General features: G+C 34.9%; 1 protein-coding gene and 1 long non-coding RNA gene across 2 annotated transcripts in view; both read left to right on the top strand.

Moving 5' to 3' along the window:
- The window catches only part of LOC128249072 (uncharacterized), a 6,828-nt gene extending 4,903 nt beyond the window's left edge, over positions 1-1,925 (top strand). Inside the window, exon 2 of the long non-coding RNA XR_008265174.1 lies at positions 586-1,925. This is a non-coding gene — a long non-coding RNA (uncharacterized LOC128249072). The remainder of the gene's footprint in view (positions 1-585) is intronic.
- Positions 1,926-8,494: 6,569 nt separating this feature from the next.
- The window catches only part of LOC106883094 (protein artemis), a 43,274-nt gene continuing 31,547 nt past the window's right edge, over positions 8,495-20,221 (top strand). The window contains exons 1-5 of the mRNA XM_014933985.2: positions 8,495-9,075; positions 12,964-13,015; positions 14,455-14,539; positions 14,947-15,009; positions 16,824-16,885. Coding sequence (XP_014789471.1) covers positions 8,967-9,075; positions 12,964-13,015; positions 14,455-14,539; positions 14,947-15,009; positions 16,824-16,885 — 371 coding nt within the window. The 5' untranslated portion in view covers positions 8,495-8,966. The remainder of the gene's footprint in view (positions 9,076-12,963; positions 13,016-14,454; positions 14,540-14,946; positions 15,010-16,823; positions 16,886-20,221) is intronic.

The raw sequence follows: 20,221 nt of genomic DNA on the forward strand, positions 1-20,221 counted from the left end.
GCTGTGGGCTCAAACTCTGGAAGAAGTTAAAATTTTTTTTTGGACTAAAACACAACTGGAACCCTAAGTAAGGCATCTGTAAAATTTGAATGAAATTGGTTGCGTAGTTCTCGAGTTTTAGGGATTCACACAGACAGACACACATTCTCATTTTTATATATATAGATATATATATATATGACGTGTTTCTTTCTGTTTCCATCTGCCAAATTCACTCACAAGGCTTTGGTAGGCCTGAGGCTATAGTAGAAGACACTTGCCCAAGGTGCCATGCAGTGGAACTGAACCCAGAACCATGTGGTTGGTAAGCAAGCTACTTACCACACAGCCACTCCTGCACACACACACACACACACACACATATATATATATATATTGTACACATCTACGATATAACACCTGATGATGACTGGAGTTCAAACCAATCAGAATGTAGTCTTGATATAAATACTGAAAACATCTTTCAATTTCTAAAGATGAGATTAGTAATCTGAAAATTTTTATATAATTTTATTCTTATAAAAAACAAAACATATATATGTATTTGCTGTTTCATAATGAAATGTTTTTTGTTTTACTTTCCAGCCATGAAATCTTCCACTGACTGTAGAAATTGATTCACATATCTCTTTTTAAATCCTTGCAAATTCAAAGTATTAAGATTTCTGAAAAAAAAAAAAGAACTCTGTCTTCAGATATTCTTTTTTTAAAATTTCAGGAAATTGTTCAGACTTGCAGGCAGTTTTATAATTAAGATTGCTTTCTTTTTTTTTTATCAATTTTCTTTTCTCTCCCACTCTGTCTTTATTTAAATAAAATTGTGGGAAAAAATGTTAAATTATAATAAAATTTGAAATAAAAGAAGTTGACATAGTACACATAAATACTCACACGTACAGTCTTAGAGTGACAGCTGCAAATGCCTAAAGCACCCTTGCACATTCATGTACACTTGTAGACATTTGTGATGACAAGTTTTAAAAAGGTTAGATTAACAACTACTCAGATTCACAAAGTAGTCATCCACAGGTTAAGAAAAGTCATGGAAGTTTGTCATCACAACATACATACATATATTTACATATGTTGATGAATACATATATGTAATATGAAATTTGCTTAGCAACCACTTGGTTCTGGGTTCAGTTCCCCTGTGTGTTATCTTGAGCAAGTGTCTTCTACTCTAACCTTAGAGAACCACAGCCTCTTGTGAATGTAGTTTGGGAGGTGGAGACAGTGTGGACATCCATTGGATGTATACATGTGTGTGTGTGTGTGTGTCTGCATTAGATAACAATATTGGGATGTCAAAAATACCTTGTGTAATGTATTTCAGTTTTGTCAAAAACATCCAATCAATTTTGTCTTTCATCCCCTTCCAAAGTTGATATAATTGACTAAAACCCTTTGAATCAGTGGCCCAACATAGCCACAGTTCACCTATTGAAACCTATATAAACACAATACACACATATATCAATTTGGTATCATAATTATTCTTAGCAAGGTATTTTTCTCTAAGAGAGCTCAACTAATGTTCATATATATCATGAAATATTTGGGGTTGCACCATAAGTTTAGACACTGAAAATGAAAAGAAAGAGTTAACTTCTGGTACAAGATATAAAGGAAATAAGCATGAATATCTGACAATTTTCCATATAAAGAAATAATGATCGTTTTCATTGGTGCAAGACCAAAATATGTAACAAAATAATGCTATTGAACAGATTGAGTTTGCCTTACTCAGAAATATAATTAAACTTTATAAAATCAGGGAAATATTTCTTTTGTATAATTTGATTTAACCAAAAAATAAAGAAAATTTTTTTTTAAATGAAAATATTACAATTAAAGGATAGATGAAATGTGACTAACTTTGTAACAGTTATTGTGATGAGTTAATAAACTTGTGTGAAATCTGTTATTTGTTTTTATCTCAAACACTATTTCATTATTTGTTGGTGTATATCAGAGGTTCTCAACGAGGGTGGTGCTGCCCTCACAGGGCACTGGGCATGTCAAAGAGGGCATTAGGCTTTATGGGGCAGTGGGATCATATAATTTTACCCATAGTAGTAATTATATATGTGATAAAACTAGTAATGGTTATTAAAATAAAATGAGGGAAGTATATATTTTAAAAACTAACTTACAAGAATAGATGACATGGTGAATGTTTGTCCACCCCCACCATCGCTTGACACCAATGTTGGTGTGTTTATGTCCCTATGTTAGCAGTTCAGCAAAAGAGACCAATAGAATAAGTACTAGGCTTGTAAAGAATAAGTCCTGGGGTTGATTTGTTTGACAAAAGGCAGTGCTCCAGCATGGCTGCAGTCAGATGACTGAAACAAGTAAAAGAATATGTGATGCTTTAAAAAATGAAGAATCTTCTTTACAACTTGAGTCAACTTTACATGACAATGAATCTTTGTTAATGACCTACGTCCATTATGTAAATTCAAATCTGGAAATTATTGAAGAGATTCTGTTTGCGCCAAAAATAGTACTTGACACAAAAAGTTCTACAATTTTTAAGGTTGTTAAAAAAGTTTTTAATGCTTGTGTATCAATCCTGATAGGCTATTATTGTGGATTTTAGCACATTTAAAGAAAGCAGTTCCACATATATTTTTAGTTCACTGTTATTCATCAAGAACACTTAACTGAGAAACATCTTAGTGGTAGACTATATAATACATTGAATGATGTAATTAAAACAGTAAATAAATTCAAGACCCATTCATTGAATGACCATACCTTTCAGATGATTTGCCATGGAAAAGAAAACTATAAGTGCCTCTTGTCTCATACTGAGGTGCGATGGCTTTCAAATGGAAATTATTTAAAATATTTTTATCTCTATGAGCCTGTTTTAGAATTTCTTAATTTGTATGATGAGGACCTGTATAATAGACTAAGCAACAAGAAAGTTGACATTGCATATCTTTCTGATATTTTCACTAAATTAAATGAGGTAAACATTGAATTGCAAGGAAATAATATGAATTAAATAAAGCAAAGTTAATTGTAAATGCATTCACCAGCAAATTATTCTACAAAGAGAGATTATTGAGGAAAGATTTTTTTAGTTTCCAAACCTGCACATAATAGAAGACAATGAAAGCAATTTAATAATAGACACAGATATAGATTGCTATTTTTCTCATCTGCAGACACTGAAAGAAGACAATGATAAAGTTTAAAAATTTTACTCATCTTAAAGTACCTAATTGAGTCATAAATCCATTTCTTTCTGGTATCTCTTCTGCTCAACCAAGTTTACATGAAAAAATAATTTCAAAGCTCAAGTATATTTTCAGCGACTTGGTTATAAATTATTCTGGCCCAAAAGACAAAGCAAGTATTCTCAACTTTAGCAAAAAATTAAATTGTTGTTCATTGCTTTTCTTCATAATTAGAAGGGAAAGGATTCAGTGTGGTGTTGCAATTGCTGACTAAGCAACAAAATAAATTTGCAATAAGTCAAAGAGGAGACATGACTTCTTTTGACTAACATTGAACCTGATATAGAAAATTTAGCTAGATCTCATCTGGCACAGGGAAATCATTAACTTGCCATGTACAAAGTAAACTTTTGTCTTTATTAGTTTTTTTATCATTTCACTGTTAAAAGCTTATGCGATCCATTTTTGTGTGAAATTTATAAATTATTATCCATGCTAAGTTAGTTTATTTGTGATACTTTACATCCCATTTAGGTTGGTACTAGGTATCACAACTACTTAAAAAGTGGTACTACAAACAAAAATAAAAGGTTAAGAACCACTTGTCGTTGTTGAATCAAACTATATTTCAAATATTTTCTCTCACTTTCTCTGTATTTCTTTGCCGTTTCCTTCACTCTCTCATCTCTTTGTATGTCTTCATCTTTCTTCTGTTATATATTATCAATAGACAGCAGCAATGCTTGTTTTACTTCTGTTCTCTAATAAATTTTTTTGAGAGTAAGAGAAGAAATGATTTTCACTAGAAAAACCACATGTCAGCAAAAGACAAGAAATGCAGAAAAAGAGAAGTGAAAGCACATGTACTTTATTTGAATTGTGCTGAGGTAGCCTTGAATTTCTTCCACAACAAAACGGTCTTTATATGCCTTCCATCCTAAATTCACCTCTTAATACCTTGTATAGAGCAACCACTCTCTTATCTCCTTCTCAGGCAAGGGGGAGGGCTCTTTAAGACTTGAGAGTTACAATTAAACTTCAGTGGTGGTGGTGTCGTGTAAAAGCACCCAGCACACTAATGTGGTTAGTGTTAGAAAGGGCATCCAACCATGGAAGTCAAATGAAAACTGAACTATTGGAGCAAAATGTGGTCCTCTGACCTGTTGCATTCTGTGTAAGTGTATCCAATACATACCATCATGGAAAGTAGACTTATAAATGATGATAATGATATAAAGATGGACACACTAAACGGCTAGGCAGTGAGAGACTAGGTTTTAAGACTTGACATAGACAGACTAAACTGTTCAATTACTGGTTAAAAGTTGATGGAGGAGTTAAAATTTCTTTTTATAATAGTTACAAATGTGGACAATCAACTCAAATATATAATTTCAACACTGGACCACTTACCCAAAGGTGCGGTTGTATTGGGCTAATATCAAAAGGTATAATTAAATTGTTTGGTTACTAGCCAAAAGGTGTCATTGCATTGAGCCACACACCAAGAGGTATGATTGTATTATTGGGCCACTACTAAAAGGAGTGACTGTATCGTTGGGCCACTTACCCAAAAATGTGATTGCATTAGTGGGATACTCACCCAAAGGTGTCTTTTTAGTTGTTATTCTATAACTTGCCCTCTATAAGTGTCTGTGTCATTGTTAGAGGTTGAACTACTGACGTAAAACTTGTGTAATCACTTCCTCTCTAAGTTCATATATATTTCTATAACTCTTTAATTTGTTAATATTAGATATTACCAAGGCAACGAGCTGGCAGAATCATTAGCACACCAGGCAAAATGCTTAGCAGCATTTCATCCTTCTTTACATTCTGTGTTCAAATTCCACTGAAGTCAACTTAGTCTTTCATCCTTTCAGGATTGATAAAATAAGTACCAGTCAAGCTCTGGGATCAATGTAACTGATGAAATCTGTCTTCAGGACTTGCTGGCCTTGTACCAAAATTTGAAACCAATATTACACATTACAAAGTACCATTTTGATACTTAAGAAGAGAAATGGGTCCATACAATGTATCTATTGCTTGCTGGGTGATCATGTTGTCAATTACATGATGGAGTGCCTACTATTTTATTTCTTCAAATTAGATTCAATAATTTGTTTCTGCTATTTTATTTCCATAACACAATTTACAAATCACTTAGCCAGAACAAAATAGACTTTTTTTATTGACATTCAACATAGTCAGGTGTCCTATTTCAATTTGATATTCCAACAATAGCTAACCTATGAATCAAATTATGAAGTAACAGATTAAAGGTTAACATCTTAGCTGTTAATTAATTACTTAATGGTTGCTTACTTCCTTGAATGAAGACGGTAAAATACTCAAGGTATTGGATGTAATAACTTTAGTAAGCAGGCAGATATGTGTATGAATAAATAAATAGACAAACTGGTAATATAACAAACAGATAGACATACATTGACAATGGTGCTACAATAAATAAAACAGGATAAACTGTAATAAAACATCTACCCTCAAGCTGGTATCTATTTAGTTCACAGAACAATAATATTCTTGATTACAATTACAGAAACATTCATCACATAAAAACACGTAGACTTACCACTACCATTACTAAAATTATTATATAAATACTATACAACCAGAGAGAATGAAGTCATTGAAAAAACTGTTGGTAGAAATTTAGATAAACCAATTAATTATTACACAAGTAAACTGCAATTAAAATATTCACTTTTATTGGCCAATGACATCACTAAAATACACTATCAGTTTCAGCAAACACTTTCTCATCAAGAATATGACAAAAACTGATAAAATATACTGATTTTTATTTTAGATATCTTACCCCAGCAGCCAAATATATATATAAAATTTTTTTTCAAAATGAGATTAAAAAAAACCAAGGCTGTGAAAATGTTAGAACATTTATAAATACAAGGTCTTACAGCTGTTTCCGGGATATTTTTTATATCCCTTCATCAGAGACAGTGTGAGAAAATGGTTAAGCAATAGTTAATTTAGATAAGATATGAAATAGAGAGTGAAGTGGGGGAATGAAAATAGATGTGAGATATGCAAGGATGTTGCATTTGTAGATCCATTATTTAGGCAGAATAGTAAAGATATAAGATTCTAATACCTGGTGAGTAAATTCCAATAGTATTTAAAATTGGTCATTCCAAGTATAGAGTTTGTACACAATGCTATTGAATCGAGGGTATATTTAAAGTAACCTAAAAGTAGGGAATGTATTTGTAAGGTCAAATCGAAAACAGGAAGAGGAATAAAGAAAAGTAAGGAGAGAGATAATAAAGAGATGAAGAGAGGGAAAGTGTACCAGTTAGTGGTCAGTCAAGATAAATTGATAGTAGGAATGGGAAGGTGAGGGCAATAGAGAAAGATATGAGAGTGTAAAAAAATGATAGGGTAAAGAGTAAATGAGTGTCGGATAGAAGGAATGGGGTGGGGTGATAGAGAGAGAGAGAGAGGTATAATAGTGTAAAAAGAAAAGGAGCATGAGGTATGTAGTGATAAAGCCTAAGTGATGGGGCAGAGCAAGGTGGGTAGGGGTAGTAATATGGTAGAATAAAGAATTTGGGAATATGGATTAGGTTGGTTGGACAGGTCAGTGCTACGTAGTAGAAGAAAATATATATGTGAAGGTGTATACAGATACATATATTAAACATGTATATAAATATATATATATATATGACTTAAGGATCAGGGCTAAGTGGTTGCCCAGAAGACGACCAGCATAGAGGAGAAGGGTCTGGAAGCTCAAAGATCCTGCGAATGGACAGAGATTTAGAGACTTATTACTTGAAGCCTTTAATGAAATAGAGGGGGATATAGCTTCACACGATGTAGAAGGCAACTAGAGGTTTCTACGGGACAACCTGCTGAGGGCCACTGACCAGATCTGTGGATGGTACAAAGTCCCCTCTCGACCCAAAATAACGTGGTGGTGGAACAATGTTGTTGACAGGGCTATTAGACAAAAGAAACAGGCTTGGAAGGACTGGAAGAACGGTAGTAGCAGGGAATTATATCAGACTGCCAGAAGGGAAGCTAGGAGACAGGTTTATTTAGCCAGAGGGGAAGCAGATGAGAAAAAATTTGCCAATGTTCTGCGCCGTGAGAACCAAAGACTTGAGGTATTTCATGTTGCAAGACAGTGTGTGAGAGAGAATTGTGATGCCGTAGGAGAGAAATGTGTTTGCATGGATGATGGTACAGTTGCACTAAACGAGGCTGCAAAGAAAGAGGTTTGGAGACGCCACTACAAAAGATTGCTCAATAAAGAGAATGAATAGGAGAAAGAGAATCTGTCGAATGTCGACCCAACAAAGGGACCAGCTATCCGAGTTGACAGTACCATGGTAGATAAAGCAATTAAGCCCCCAGCCCATCAGGAATTACTGCAGAGATGCTCAAAATATCTGGCAGTATTGGTTATAGCCTAGTCACCTGTATTGTTAACCAGGTGATACACGAAGGAGTCATACCCAATGACTGGTGTAGCAGCACCATAGTCAACTGCTACAAAGGTAAAGGTGACGCTTTAGATACAAATAATTACAGAGGTATCAAGTTGTTAGATCAGGTAATGAAAGTCACGGAGTCAGTGATGGACCTTGGCAACGAGTGATTATGACCTGGTAGCATGTACCACACTTTTTTTTTTATTTGCTTTAAGAGCCTCCATAATCATGAGCAAACACAAACAGCCTCTCAGAGCAGCCCTCTTGCCTTTGGTTCAGCGAAGCAGTGAGGATGTAGCTGAGAAAAAGTTGCACCAGTACTAGGGTGACACTAGAGCAACACAAAATGAAGTGCTTTGCTCAAAGATACTACTTGTCACCCTGTCCAGGAATTGAACATACGACCTTCTCATTGTAAACACAGTATCTAACCTATAGGCTTCCACAGGATACTTAGTAATAACAAGAACACAAGAAATTTCAATTAATTAAAATTACACTGTTAATGTGAAGACTCATTTCCCAATCATATCATGTTGAGTTAAGGCAGCAACCTGGCAGAATGATTAGCATGTCAGCTAATATAAAGACGATAAAATGCTTAGCGGCAGTTTGTTCGTCTTTACGTTCAACTTTCGCTGAGGTCGAACCTTGACTTTCATCCTTTCGGGATCGATAAAATAAGTACTAATTAAGCAGTGGGGCCTGTAATCAACTTACCTTCACCGCATGAAATTGCTGGCCTTGTGCCAAAATTTGAAATCATTATAATTACGAGTTGTCTCCCCTGTTTTGTTTTTTCTTTTTTTTAAAATCAGATTTAGTCACTCAAGAAAATGATTGGTTGCATTACAACTGTTTTAATTTCAATTGATTACATTTTCTTGAGTTTCTACATCAAGCATGCACATTAGTATTTAGTTGGGTTTTTTTTTTAAGAAGTATGTTTCACTGGGTGGTTCCACACCACTCCTTATCAGCCATTTCAATATTATATCAAGCCGACGTCATGAAGTGAAGGGAAATAACTCTTAAACCCGGAAGAGTTAAATAAATATTACCAGGTCCAAGAAACTGTCCTGTAAAGTACGGCTACGATGAGAACTGTTAAAATATTGCTGCTATTCCTGGCTTGTAAGGAAATACAAATATGAGAACTTTAAAATATTGCTGTTTTATATCTTGACGCAGTCTTGCTGCATAAGAAACTGCCAATATAAGAACTTTTAAAATGTTGCTGTGTCCCGTTATTGCCGTATTCTATCCTGAATCAGTCTTGTGAAGAACTGTCACGATGAGTACCTTTGAGGGTCGGATGTTAGAATATACTTTCATATCTCTTGACCGATTTGATAGAAAGAACTTGTCATCTACAATGTTCTTTCTATCTCATACACACTTCGGTATGCATTTCAAATTTTGTTATCTTCGAAAAGTTTGGCGGGGGAGGGTTCCAACCCTACTTTCTCCGAAGTTATGGCTCAACGGTTAAGTTTGTTTTACAATAATGAGGCCTCGGGTTCGAGCTCACTTTGTGACACGCTATAAAATATTTTCTGTTGAAAGTTTGGTTATCGTAAATAGTACGAGGATTTATATGTGTAATGTAATTATCACGTTGTAGGTTTTTTGCTGCATTTAAAAATTTATTTTTGTAACCTTTCCTGCAAGATTGTTTCTATTTCCCTCTGTTGTTTCATTCATCAAGGATGAATAACAAATGTATTTTGAATCGAAAGAATATATCTTAACACACATATACGTACACATCTCCACTCATAAACTCACACATCTCCAAATATAAACACACACATATACTTACATAAATACAAATATACATTACCGATACCAAATATATATAAAAAAATAACCTGGTTAACATGATGTTTAGTATCGTAAAAAACTGATAGTAAATTAATTTGGAAGTGTCGATAGTAAAACCCTATAATTTCATAAATACGTGTATCAAAATATCACCAGGGTAAATGATAGAAAAGTTATTGGGTGTGTTGTTTAGTACAGTTGAAAGGGGAACAGGAAAGCGCTGCCTGGACATACGAGTAAAACACTTTAGCCCATTATAACGGATTAAATAATACCAGGGATGTGTTTTGTATTTCATAGTTAGGCTTCCTATTGTTAGTTTAGGCAACATATATCGTTGTGAACCATTCTTTGAATTTTGTTGATCCGACGATAAGAGCATCTATTTACAATATGTCGAATGGCGATGGATACGCACTAGGTAGAAAATCAGCTGGCAATACGGAACTAGTGATGCTTTATTTACATTGTATCTGAATAATCGTATATGGTGAAAAATGTTCAGAGACCTTGAAAAAAGCTATATATACACGCACACACACGTTCTACGCAGTCTTTCAACTAATTTACTTTACTGCCGCCACTTCTAGTTGCTATTGCAATTTACTTTCACCTTTGTCGGACACTATACTGCATGTTAACCACCCGAACTCCATGGATGCAAAATAAACTTTTCAACCACACAGCTATGCCTACGACTATGGGAACCAAAATGGTTACACGTGTTGTTGATTTGCTTTTGTTTTTAATCTATATATTTGTATGCAGGTACATACAGTTTATTTCTAGGGTTATTTTTTTCTTTCCCTAGGTGCCTAGGGTAGAAAAAGCACGCAGTGAAGTACATGAGGCATTTAGCAACTCTCATAAAGCTGGCAACAATGATACTAAACAAACTTTACAAAGAAAGAAAGAGGGTCTAAAACAGGTGTACCAAGAGATTGAAGAAGAGGAACTGGATGAAATGATCTCCTAGGTCGAAAATGCAAATGCAAAGAGTAAGCACAGAGAACGCTGGAGGCTGATTAACTCCATCACTGGTCGCAAAGCTGCAAAGCTGGGAATCATCAAAGGGAAATCAAAGGACGAGAGAATTAAGAAGTGGTACACTCATTTCTACAACTTGGGAAGGATCTAAAAGTTGACAGTGAAACAGAAAATGAAGAATGAGCAAATATATTTGACAACATCCCTCCAGAAGTACTAAAAAGATGTGATTTAGATGACATCATCCTTGAATTTGCAAACAAACTACTAAATGACAATGTGAAGCCAGAACAATAGATAGACTAAGATAGACTTGCTCCCACTGCCCAAAACTGGAGACCTAAGTGATACTGGAAATTACAGAGGGATCAGTCTGTCATCCATTGTTGTAAAAATGGTCAACAAGATGATACTTAACCGAATACAACCTAAGATAGACAAACAATTGTGACCAAATCAAAATGGATTCAGATCAGGACAGTCAACAGCATCTCACATTGTCACACTTAGAAGACTGATAGAGGGAGTTAAGAGCCATAACAGGAAGGCTATAATTATTTATGAAGACTTTAAAAAGGCTTTTGATTCAGTACATATAGGAATGATGATGAAGATACTTAAAGCATATGATATTCCACCAATAAGCTGTATGAGAACACCAGAGCAAAAGTGATCACTCCGGATGGAGAGATGAAATACTTTGAAGTCAAAGCTGGAGTATTACAAGGTGACATGCTAGCACCTTATCTCTTCGCCTACGTTCTGCACTATGTAATGTGTAGAATGTACGAGGGCAAGGGAGAAGAACTGGGATTCAAACTGCATAGGCAAATAAGTAGAGGGCATCAAACAGTAACAGTAACTGACCTAGACTATACTGATGACCTGGCATTATTAACAGAGAGGACAGATCAGGCACAGGAGGTGCTGAGCAGATTAGAGCAGGAATTTGGGAAGGTAGGGTTGTACTGTAATGCAAAGAAAACAGCTGCAAGTATTCAGCCATGAAATGCCTGTATCAGTGAAAGTGAGAGACTGTAAGTTGCTCAAGGTAGTTGAAAATTTTTAATATTTTGGTGCGTGGACACAAAGTACTGAAGAAGACACCGTAGCAAGGAAACCTCTTGCCTGGAGCGCATGCCATAAATTGAGAAAGGTATGGAGTTCGAAGTTAGCAAGGAAATTGAAAGTGAAGTTGTTTCTGGCAACAGTGGAGTCTGTTCTTCTATACGGGGCTGAAACGTGGACGCTCACTAAAGCATTGAAGAAGCAGTTGGATGGTTGTTATACAAGGATGCTTAGAATGGCACTCAATGTCTCCTGGGAGAGTCATACAACAAATACTGACTTGTACCAGGGACTACCAAAAGTAACATTCAAGACACAGCATAAAAGAATGAGGCTAGCATCAGACATACCAATGAAATTGCTAACTGCATCAGACACACTGAGGAAATTGCTAACAAGCTAGTGCTCTGGCAAACAGTGGAAAGAAGAACCAGGAGAGGAAGGAGGAAGACGACCTATATCGACAACTCGCTGGAGGATACTGGTAAGGAAGGGGTACAGGAGCTGAGGACCATTATGGAAGATTGAGATGAATGGGGAAAATGTGTGGAAACAGTCTTGGAGCATCTTGAGATAGAGATAGATTTTCTTTCCCTTTGTAAATGTGCTCCTTTACCTAGACACAGATGAAAGAGGAATGCTCTTCAACAAGGTGCTGAGCGAAAGAGGAAGAATTGGATTTGAATTTTGTATTTATAATATTTTCCTATTAAATTAGATCAGGATAAACAAAGGATTTTTCATCTGTTATCTGATCTGAACTGTATTTAACCTAAGGATTTTCAGTATACAATAGGACTTATCTAAATATGACAATTGACTCTCATAAATTTCTTAGTTCTAATTCCACTCAAAGAAAAATCTGGACTAGGTTTTGAATCCTGGCTAAGAATCCAAGAAGTGATTCACTTAACTTTCTTCAGTTTGCTGAGTTGCCTACAGATTTCATTTCTAATTTAATAAATGTGATGTTAGTATGAAAAATTGGCTGTAATTAGTTTGTTTTTAAATAATCGTTTTATTTAAAAGAACTTTTGTTTATTCTTTTCAGTGTTAGCCATGTCTTTAGTTGTTATATAAATTCTCATTATTTTCAAAAATTATTGACTTAGCTTTTTTCCTTCACTGGGAACCTTCTTAATGTCTTTGAGACATAAAGTTTGAGTAGAACCTATTATCAGCATAACAGCCTCCCAATTGTTTGTCATCTATTTTTTCTATCACTTATACACTATTGTATCAAAGGATACAATTTAATATTGTCCGATAATCCAATATTTAACACCTTCAGCCACACAACCATAAATCTTCAATGTTTCAAGTCTCATTACAGCTGTAGTATTTTAGGAAATACAAGGGTAAAGTAGGGAGATACAGACATGCCATTTTGATTTATTTTTATTATTTTTCAGATCACACCCAGGGACTTGGTGAGCCAGAGTTTTTGAAAGTTCTTGAGAAAAGGTATGCTGTTGAAAACAAATTTACTTTCATCATATCTAGAGCTAAAATTTTCACAACTAAACTCCCTAAAATTTAGCTGTGTTAAATCAATGGAAAGGGAGCTTTCCACTGGATAAGATACCTCACTATCATTGATACTATTTCCAAATTTGGTACTTATTTCTATAAGCTACATAGACTGAGGTACACTTAGACATGTCTTAGGGATTTATAGATAATTTCTATACATTGACAGAGATACCTGTGACTGTATAGATTTCTCTATATTATTTTTCTGATACATGAAAAGTTTTCCATTACCTGCAGCAGTCAGGAATGAAGTTTCCAAATATTGCCAGGTCTGATACCTACAACTGATATTGGCAGTTAGATGAACTGAAGAATATTTATAGAAGTCTCTTGCTCAGAGACAATGTAGAGCCTCCAGTAGGTATGACCCTACAATCTATGAGCTGATTACTTAATGTCTTATCAACTCTGACAGTTTATTTCCTTATTTTCTGTAACTGACATCATCATCATTGTCACCATAATTATTATCATGGTTGTCATCATCATAGTCATCAGTTGTCACCATCAACATCATGATTTTTGTGTCTTTTCTTTTCTCTGCTAGCATGGATTGAATGAGACTTAGTGAGGAAGTCTGCTATGACTGGATGCTTTTCTTGTTGCTACTCTTTATTTGTGTTTTTCAAGTTAGATAAATTTTGTATTTTATTCTACTGCTCATTCTGCATTCAAACCTATGAAACCATCAAACTATGGGATATGCTGTTTATAGATGTTAACAAACGTCATCATTGCTTTATGTAAGAATAGGATGGGAAAGACTCTGGAGTTATTGCCTCAAATGGCAACAAAAGGATTCTCTTTTGTTTATTCTTTTCAGTGTTAGCCATGTCTTTAGTTGTTATATAAATTCTCATTATTTTCAAAAATTATTGACTTAGCTTTTTTCCTTCACTGGGAACCTTCTTAATAAGATGCATATGTATGAAGTGCTGAATACCATAGAAGTGAAACATGGACACTGAGCTGAGGATGTGCAAAGATTTGGAAGAAATGAAGCAACCATGCTCTACTGGGCATCTAATGTTAGTATGCATGAACAATGGAGTACAAATGAATGAACAGAAAAATTGGCTGTCAGAAGCATCAAATGTAGTTTGCAGGCAAGATGACTGAGCTGGAACTGATATGTGGTGCATATGAAAGATGACAGTTGGGTTGAGACATTCTGAGTGACCCAAAAAGAAGCAGCTTGTAGAAAAAAGAAAGACATAGGGTGGGCGAATGCTGAAGGCTAAGTTTCACAAAAAAATATGATAAAGGATACAAGTGGTAACATGCTGTACTAAAGAGCCATGCAACCATAGAAAGTGAAGTGTTAAATGCTGATGATCACTGTTCAATCTTAATATTTTTCTTTTGTACAGGCAATCTACTTATTTATACTGTTCTAAGTTGGTACAAACCATTCTTCTCAAAATGTCTTGTTTTAAAAAACTGGAACCTCATATAGTAAGTAACTCTTGTTCTTTTCTCTTTCTTTTAATGTTATGATTGAATGATATCTGTAACCAAACATTGTTCTTCTCACCTCTCTCAATCTGGTTGACATGAGATACCACAGGTCTTGTTTTATATTTGGGAGAGTTTTGAAATAGAACTTAAACTTTATTGAAAACACAAATACATACCTACATACATATATGTATGTATATACCCACAAAGTCATTTCATTAGTTAATTCTAAATACTGTCATACTCATTGCTACTGTAGTACAATGGAAAATCAACAACTGTTGTTTCCTAAGAGCAACATGATTCTACCCTAATATCTCTTACTAACATGAAGACCACATATTTTACACTCGTCCAAGATTTTTTGATTTTTGTTTTTAAATTTCCTTTTAATTATCATGCAGAAAGTACTAGAAGTCAACAGTCCAACTGTAATTGAAGTCCCCAATGATGAACATTCTTCTCAAGTAAGATAACTTAAAAAAATTTTTTTATTGTTTTAAATTGATTTGGCTTCTTTTTTTTCTGCATTATATTTTTAAGTCAAAAAAATCAACTGTCAGTGAACGATTTTCCCAAGCAGTAGCAGGTTATTAGAGCAAAACTGAAGATTGTTGACAATAGTCAATAGCACTGTCTTGAATTTGGCCTTTCTCAATATGTAAGAAGGGTGTGGGTAGGAACTTAACACTGTGTACTTCATGTGAGAAATGGATAGTAAGATCTATGGTAAACTGATAAAGGACCAGAACTTTAAGTAAAATAGATGCACAATAGCAGGACTCGTGAAATACTGTTCATGAACTGCTCTCATGAATCAGAAGCTGATAAGTGTTGTAATCTAAATGATCCATTAAAAACTGGAAGTGGTTGTAGCTAAAACAAAGTAACTAGTATAAAGAAGGAATGAAAAATGTTATATCTGTTGACGACAAAAATATTTTTTCTACATGCAGAAGGCAGGCCATATGTGTGTGACATATAGCAGTGAGACATAGTCATTAAATATGGAATGTAGACAATGTCAAAGGAAAATGAAAATAATATGATCTCTTGAATACATACTGTTAACTTACTCGTGTAACACAGCATAAATGAGTTGATGGATTGGCTAGTCATTAAAGGTATCAATTGAAGTGAAAAAAATGTCCAAGCTGTAAATTGTTCAGTGGACTGAACAATTATTACTTTGCTTGGAATCAGATAAGTTTTGGCATTAGGAAGGACATTCATCTGAAGAAAATTCTGCCTCAATGAAGCCTCACCTGATCCATTCAGACATAAAAAAAAGTAGTTGTTACTACAGTGAGGATGATGTTATATGTATGTGTGTATATCATTGCTATCATCATCATCATTTAATGTTTTGTCTTCCATGCCAGATGGGTTGAACAGTTCTACAGAATCTGACGAGTCAGAGGACTGTCAAACTCTAGTGTCTTTTTTCGCATTGTTTTAAGAATCGGATGACCTCAGTGTACTGGGTGCTTTTTTCAAGGTCCCAGCACTAGTAATGTTGCCAAATAACTCACAAAACAAAAATACCCTCTTGATTGAGTTGGTGTGTAGTAAAGACATAGGTGGCTTTATGCCAGGTGTCAGAAAACTGATAGATGGACAGGAACAGGTGTCTTGCTTCAGAGGACATACGTGGCTACTTTGTGTTATACCAAGGTGGATGGGAGTAACTGAAAGAGAGATAAAAATGATGAGGACAAGGTATCGGGGTGTACCCTCAAATTATAAGAAGGTGAGTAGAAGAGAGACTAAGGACAATAGATCAGGAAGGGTGGGTGGGTAAGTTCACAAGAGTATGGAGGTAGAGGTGAATGCTGAACAAGTGTGGAGGTATGGTTGATAGTAAATACGAGTTTGATGGGAAGGTGATAAGGAATAGAAGTAGCTTTGGCAGGAGGGTGTGATAAATAGCAATAAAGAAAGAGTGGAGAAGAGCAGAATAATAGAACCAGGTATAGGGTGGGTGGGTAAAGGAAGAGTCTGGGGAGAGAGAGAGAGACAGATGTACCATGACAGAGATGGAGGAGAGAGATAGACAGGGATAGCTACAGTGAGTGACAAAGGTGAGCAGCAGTCAATGACAAAAAAAGAGGTTATTAATAATGAGGTATGGAAGTCATGAGATGTAGCTTAAGAAAAAGGGAGAGATAACTCGTTACACAGGTAGAGTGATCAGTAAAGAATAAAAATAGGAAGGTGGGTGTGTGTTTGTCTTAAAATATATATATATTTATTATTTATAAAGTTGAATTGTTTTTTGTAGAGTACTTGTTCTACGATCACAGTAACCTTGCTACAAGCTGGCCACTGCCTTGGTTCAGTCATGTGAGTTTCTCAAAGACTTCTCTCTTTAATATGCAAATTTGTAAAAAAAAAAAAAAACCAAAGATTGTTATTTTTCTTTATGACGCTGTGACCTAACTTATTGTATTTAGAATATTAATTCCAATTCTTTCATCCAAGAAATTTGGAATTGTGTAAATGTATGAATTTTAAACATACACACACACAGAGAAAATCTGCCTTTTATAGATAAGATATATATATATATATATATATATATATATATATATGAATGAAGGTAAATATATTTTAAAGTTATGCATATTTTTTCACAAAATATGGAGTATACAGCTGAAGAATGTAGTATGTACTAGATTTAAATTAAATTAATTTTTAAAAATTTATTTACTTAATTTGTACATTAAACATGAAACTAGTCTTGTATTAACCATGCTAACCTTAAAATAGACTTCATTCATCTCGCCCGCCTTACGTCATTTTGTATCAAGGAGAATTGATGATGTTTTATTTAAACATTGATCATTCAACATGCATGGAGATAAGTTTTTTAACTGCTCTTCTCCCTCTCTCTATATATATGTACATACAGGGTGTAACAGGTAAATTGGGACCATTTAAATATCTTTAATATAATTGGTATAACTCATAAAAATCAAACACTGTAAGTTTTATGCTTATGCCAATTTATTGTTGAGTGTTTAGCACTTTTTTCAGATCAATGTGACGGACATTTGCTTTCTTTACAAGTTCAATCCATTCACGAAATGATGCACATGCCTTAACTATTTCTTCCTTTTTCATTTTACTGAATGCTCGCTTGATCGAAGCCTTTAGTGAAGACACACAGTTGTGAGAAGTTGCATTGGATATTGCTTCAGCTGTGCTCCATAGCCAAAATACACATGGATTTCTAATTTGACGAGCTAGAGGGCCAGATATTTCTAGGGACGAATATGGGCAATTCCTTCTTCAAAAATTCATGCACTCTTTTCGAAGAATGGACTGTCACAGAGTCCTGTACAAACATGACTTGACTTGCATCATAATGCTTCCTAATCCAAGGCAACAAAACTTCTTGTAAGATTTTGAGGTATTCTGCTGTGTTGATTTTAAGACCTGCTTCAATAAAATGAGGAGGCATCAATTTCCCATTACTTGCAACAGTTTCAAACACCATAATGGAAGCTGGATTCTTGTTATGCATAGCTGAAGGAACTTGGGAAGGGTCATACACTATCACTCATGAGTTTTGATGGTTTGCAACTTCATCTGTCATGAACTTCTTTTCATCCACAAAGATGCAGACATCTCCACCACGATGTTTCAGATAACTAAGAATTTTGGGACTTCTTTCAGCGTGAATGGCTTTGGAGCGGGTAGTTAGGATGTTACAGTGTCTCCTCACGTATGATTTCATATGGAGGTCTTGTCTCGCAGCCCTTGAAACAGTCATTTTACTGATTCCTCAGTCTTGAGCCAACTTCGCCATCTATTTTGATGAGTTCAACTCAATTGCTCTTTCAAGTCCTGTTAAGAAGCAAGGGGTGCATTTTCAATCACTACGAGGATTGTGAGGCTTTCTCTAAACATCCTGACTTTTCTTCAAATTGGCTAAAACTCTAAAAACAGTAGATTTGGCATATTTTGTGGCTCTAACAATCTCCCCAGCACTTTTGCCTATCTGTTACCAGGGAATCAATCTTCCCCAAACTTTGTATACATGTTGAACTAACATCCAGTTCAATTATAGGTTAATTGGATTTCAATAAAAATTGATAAAGGACCGTCTATGGGGTCAGGCTGTTACATTATAAAATGCGAGGGGTACAAAAGTGTTAGGTTCAGGGAAATGTGGCAGAATGAGGGTGGCTGACATCAGGGAAGGGGAGGAGACTAGAAAAGATGGATAGACAGGGAATGTGAGAGACTGAGAGAACGACAGACAAGGACACTTCTATATATATATAAGAGAGAGTTTGTGTGTGTGCATATCTTCGTTATGCATTCGGAAACTGAGTTGCTGATTTTGATGTATGGGGTATGAAAAAAGGTCAACTATTGGAAACATTTTATACCAAAATGACGATAGCATCACATTTTCTATATGAGTGTGTACCTTCAAAGACATCCATTTCTCTATATGTTACGAGGAAATACAGTCACTCACTCTCTCTCTCTCTCTCACAAAATAGATGTATGCATATGTATTTATGTATGTGTATATGAGTATATGAAAGATGTGTGTGTGACAGAGAGAAAGACTGAGAGAGGGCCGCTTACACATACATGACAATACGCACTGTCACTCACTCTCTTCTCTATCTCTCTCTCTCTCTTGCACATACGTCCATTTCGTATACACGTACGTACATCTTTTACTTTCTCCTCTCACTTCAAAGCAAATGTCGCAGCTTCACTTTCTCTTCTCTTTCAATTTCTGCTCTTTTCATTGCATAAAGAAATAAAACATTTTTACAGAAATTAACAAATACATTCAAAAACAGAGTTTCCGATATTGATGTATGGGGTATCAAAAGATTCAGTAATCTTTTGGCTAACATATAAACTTTATTTTCATTTACATATTTGCATTACAAAAATTTAACATTATAATCTTTTTCTAATTCAACTATTCTAAATGACATTTTATACCACGACAACGTCACATTTTCTATGTGAATGTATACCTTAAAAGACATCTATTTCTCTATTTGTTATGAGGAAATACAGTCTCTCACTTTCTCTCACATGCATACACACACAGACATAAAAAAGATGTATGCATATGTATTTATGTATGCATATGTGAAAGATTATGTGTGTGTGAGAGTGAAAGAGAGAGAGAGTGCAAATGAGTGCCACTTATACATACATGCAAAAAATACATACATGACAACACACATCTTCACTCACTCTCTCTCTCTCTCTCTCTCTCTCTCTCTCTCACACACACACACACATACGTGTCCATTTTATATACACATACATACATCTTTCACTTCAAAGCAAATGTTACCTTTTCACTTTCTCTTCTCATTCAATTTCTGCTCTCTTCAAAGCATAAAGAAATTAAAAAATTTTACAGAAATTAATGAACAATCAAACGAAAGACTGCCATAAAATAACTTCCTTTGGCACACGCACTCACAAACACACTCTAGGTAAAACTTCTGTATGAATGATGTCTTTTCTTGCTATGTGCATGTGCTCAAAACCAATTGAAATCACAGCTCAAAACCAATTGAAATCACCTTTTTCTATTCTGTAATTCATGTTTGTGATGAGTGTATTTAAAAACCCTATCTTCGTTATAAATTTAAAAGGAAGTTCTCCCAGAAATTCTGTCCTTTACCTCTT

This window comes from Octopus bimaculoides, chromosome 11 (assembly GCF_001194135.2).
Source record: "Octopus bimaculoides isolate UCB-OBI-ISO-001 chromosome 11, ASM119413v2, whole genome shotgun sequence".
Lineage (NCBI taxonomy): Eukaryota > Metazoa > Mollusca > Cephalopoda > Octopoda > Octopodidae > Octopus > Octopus bimaculoides.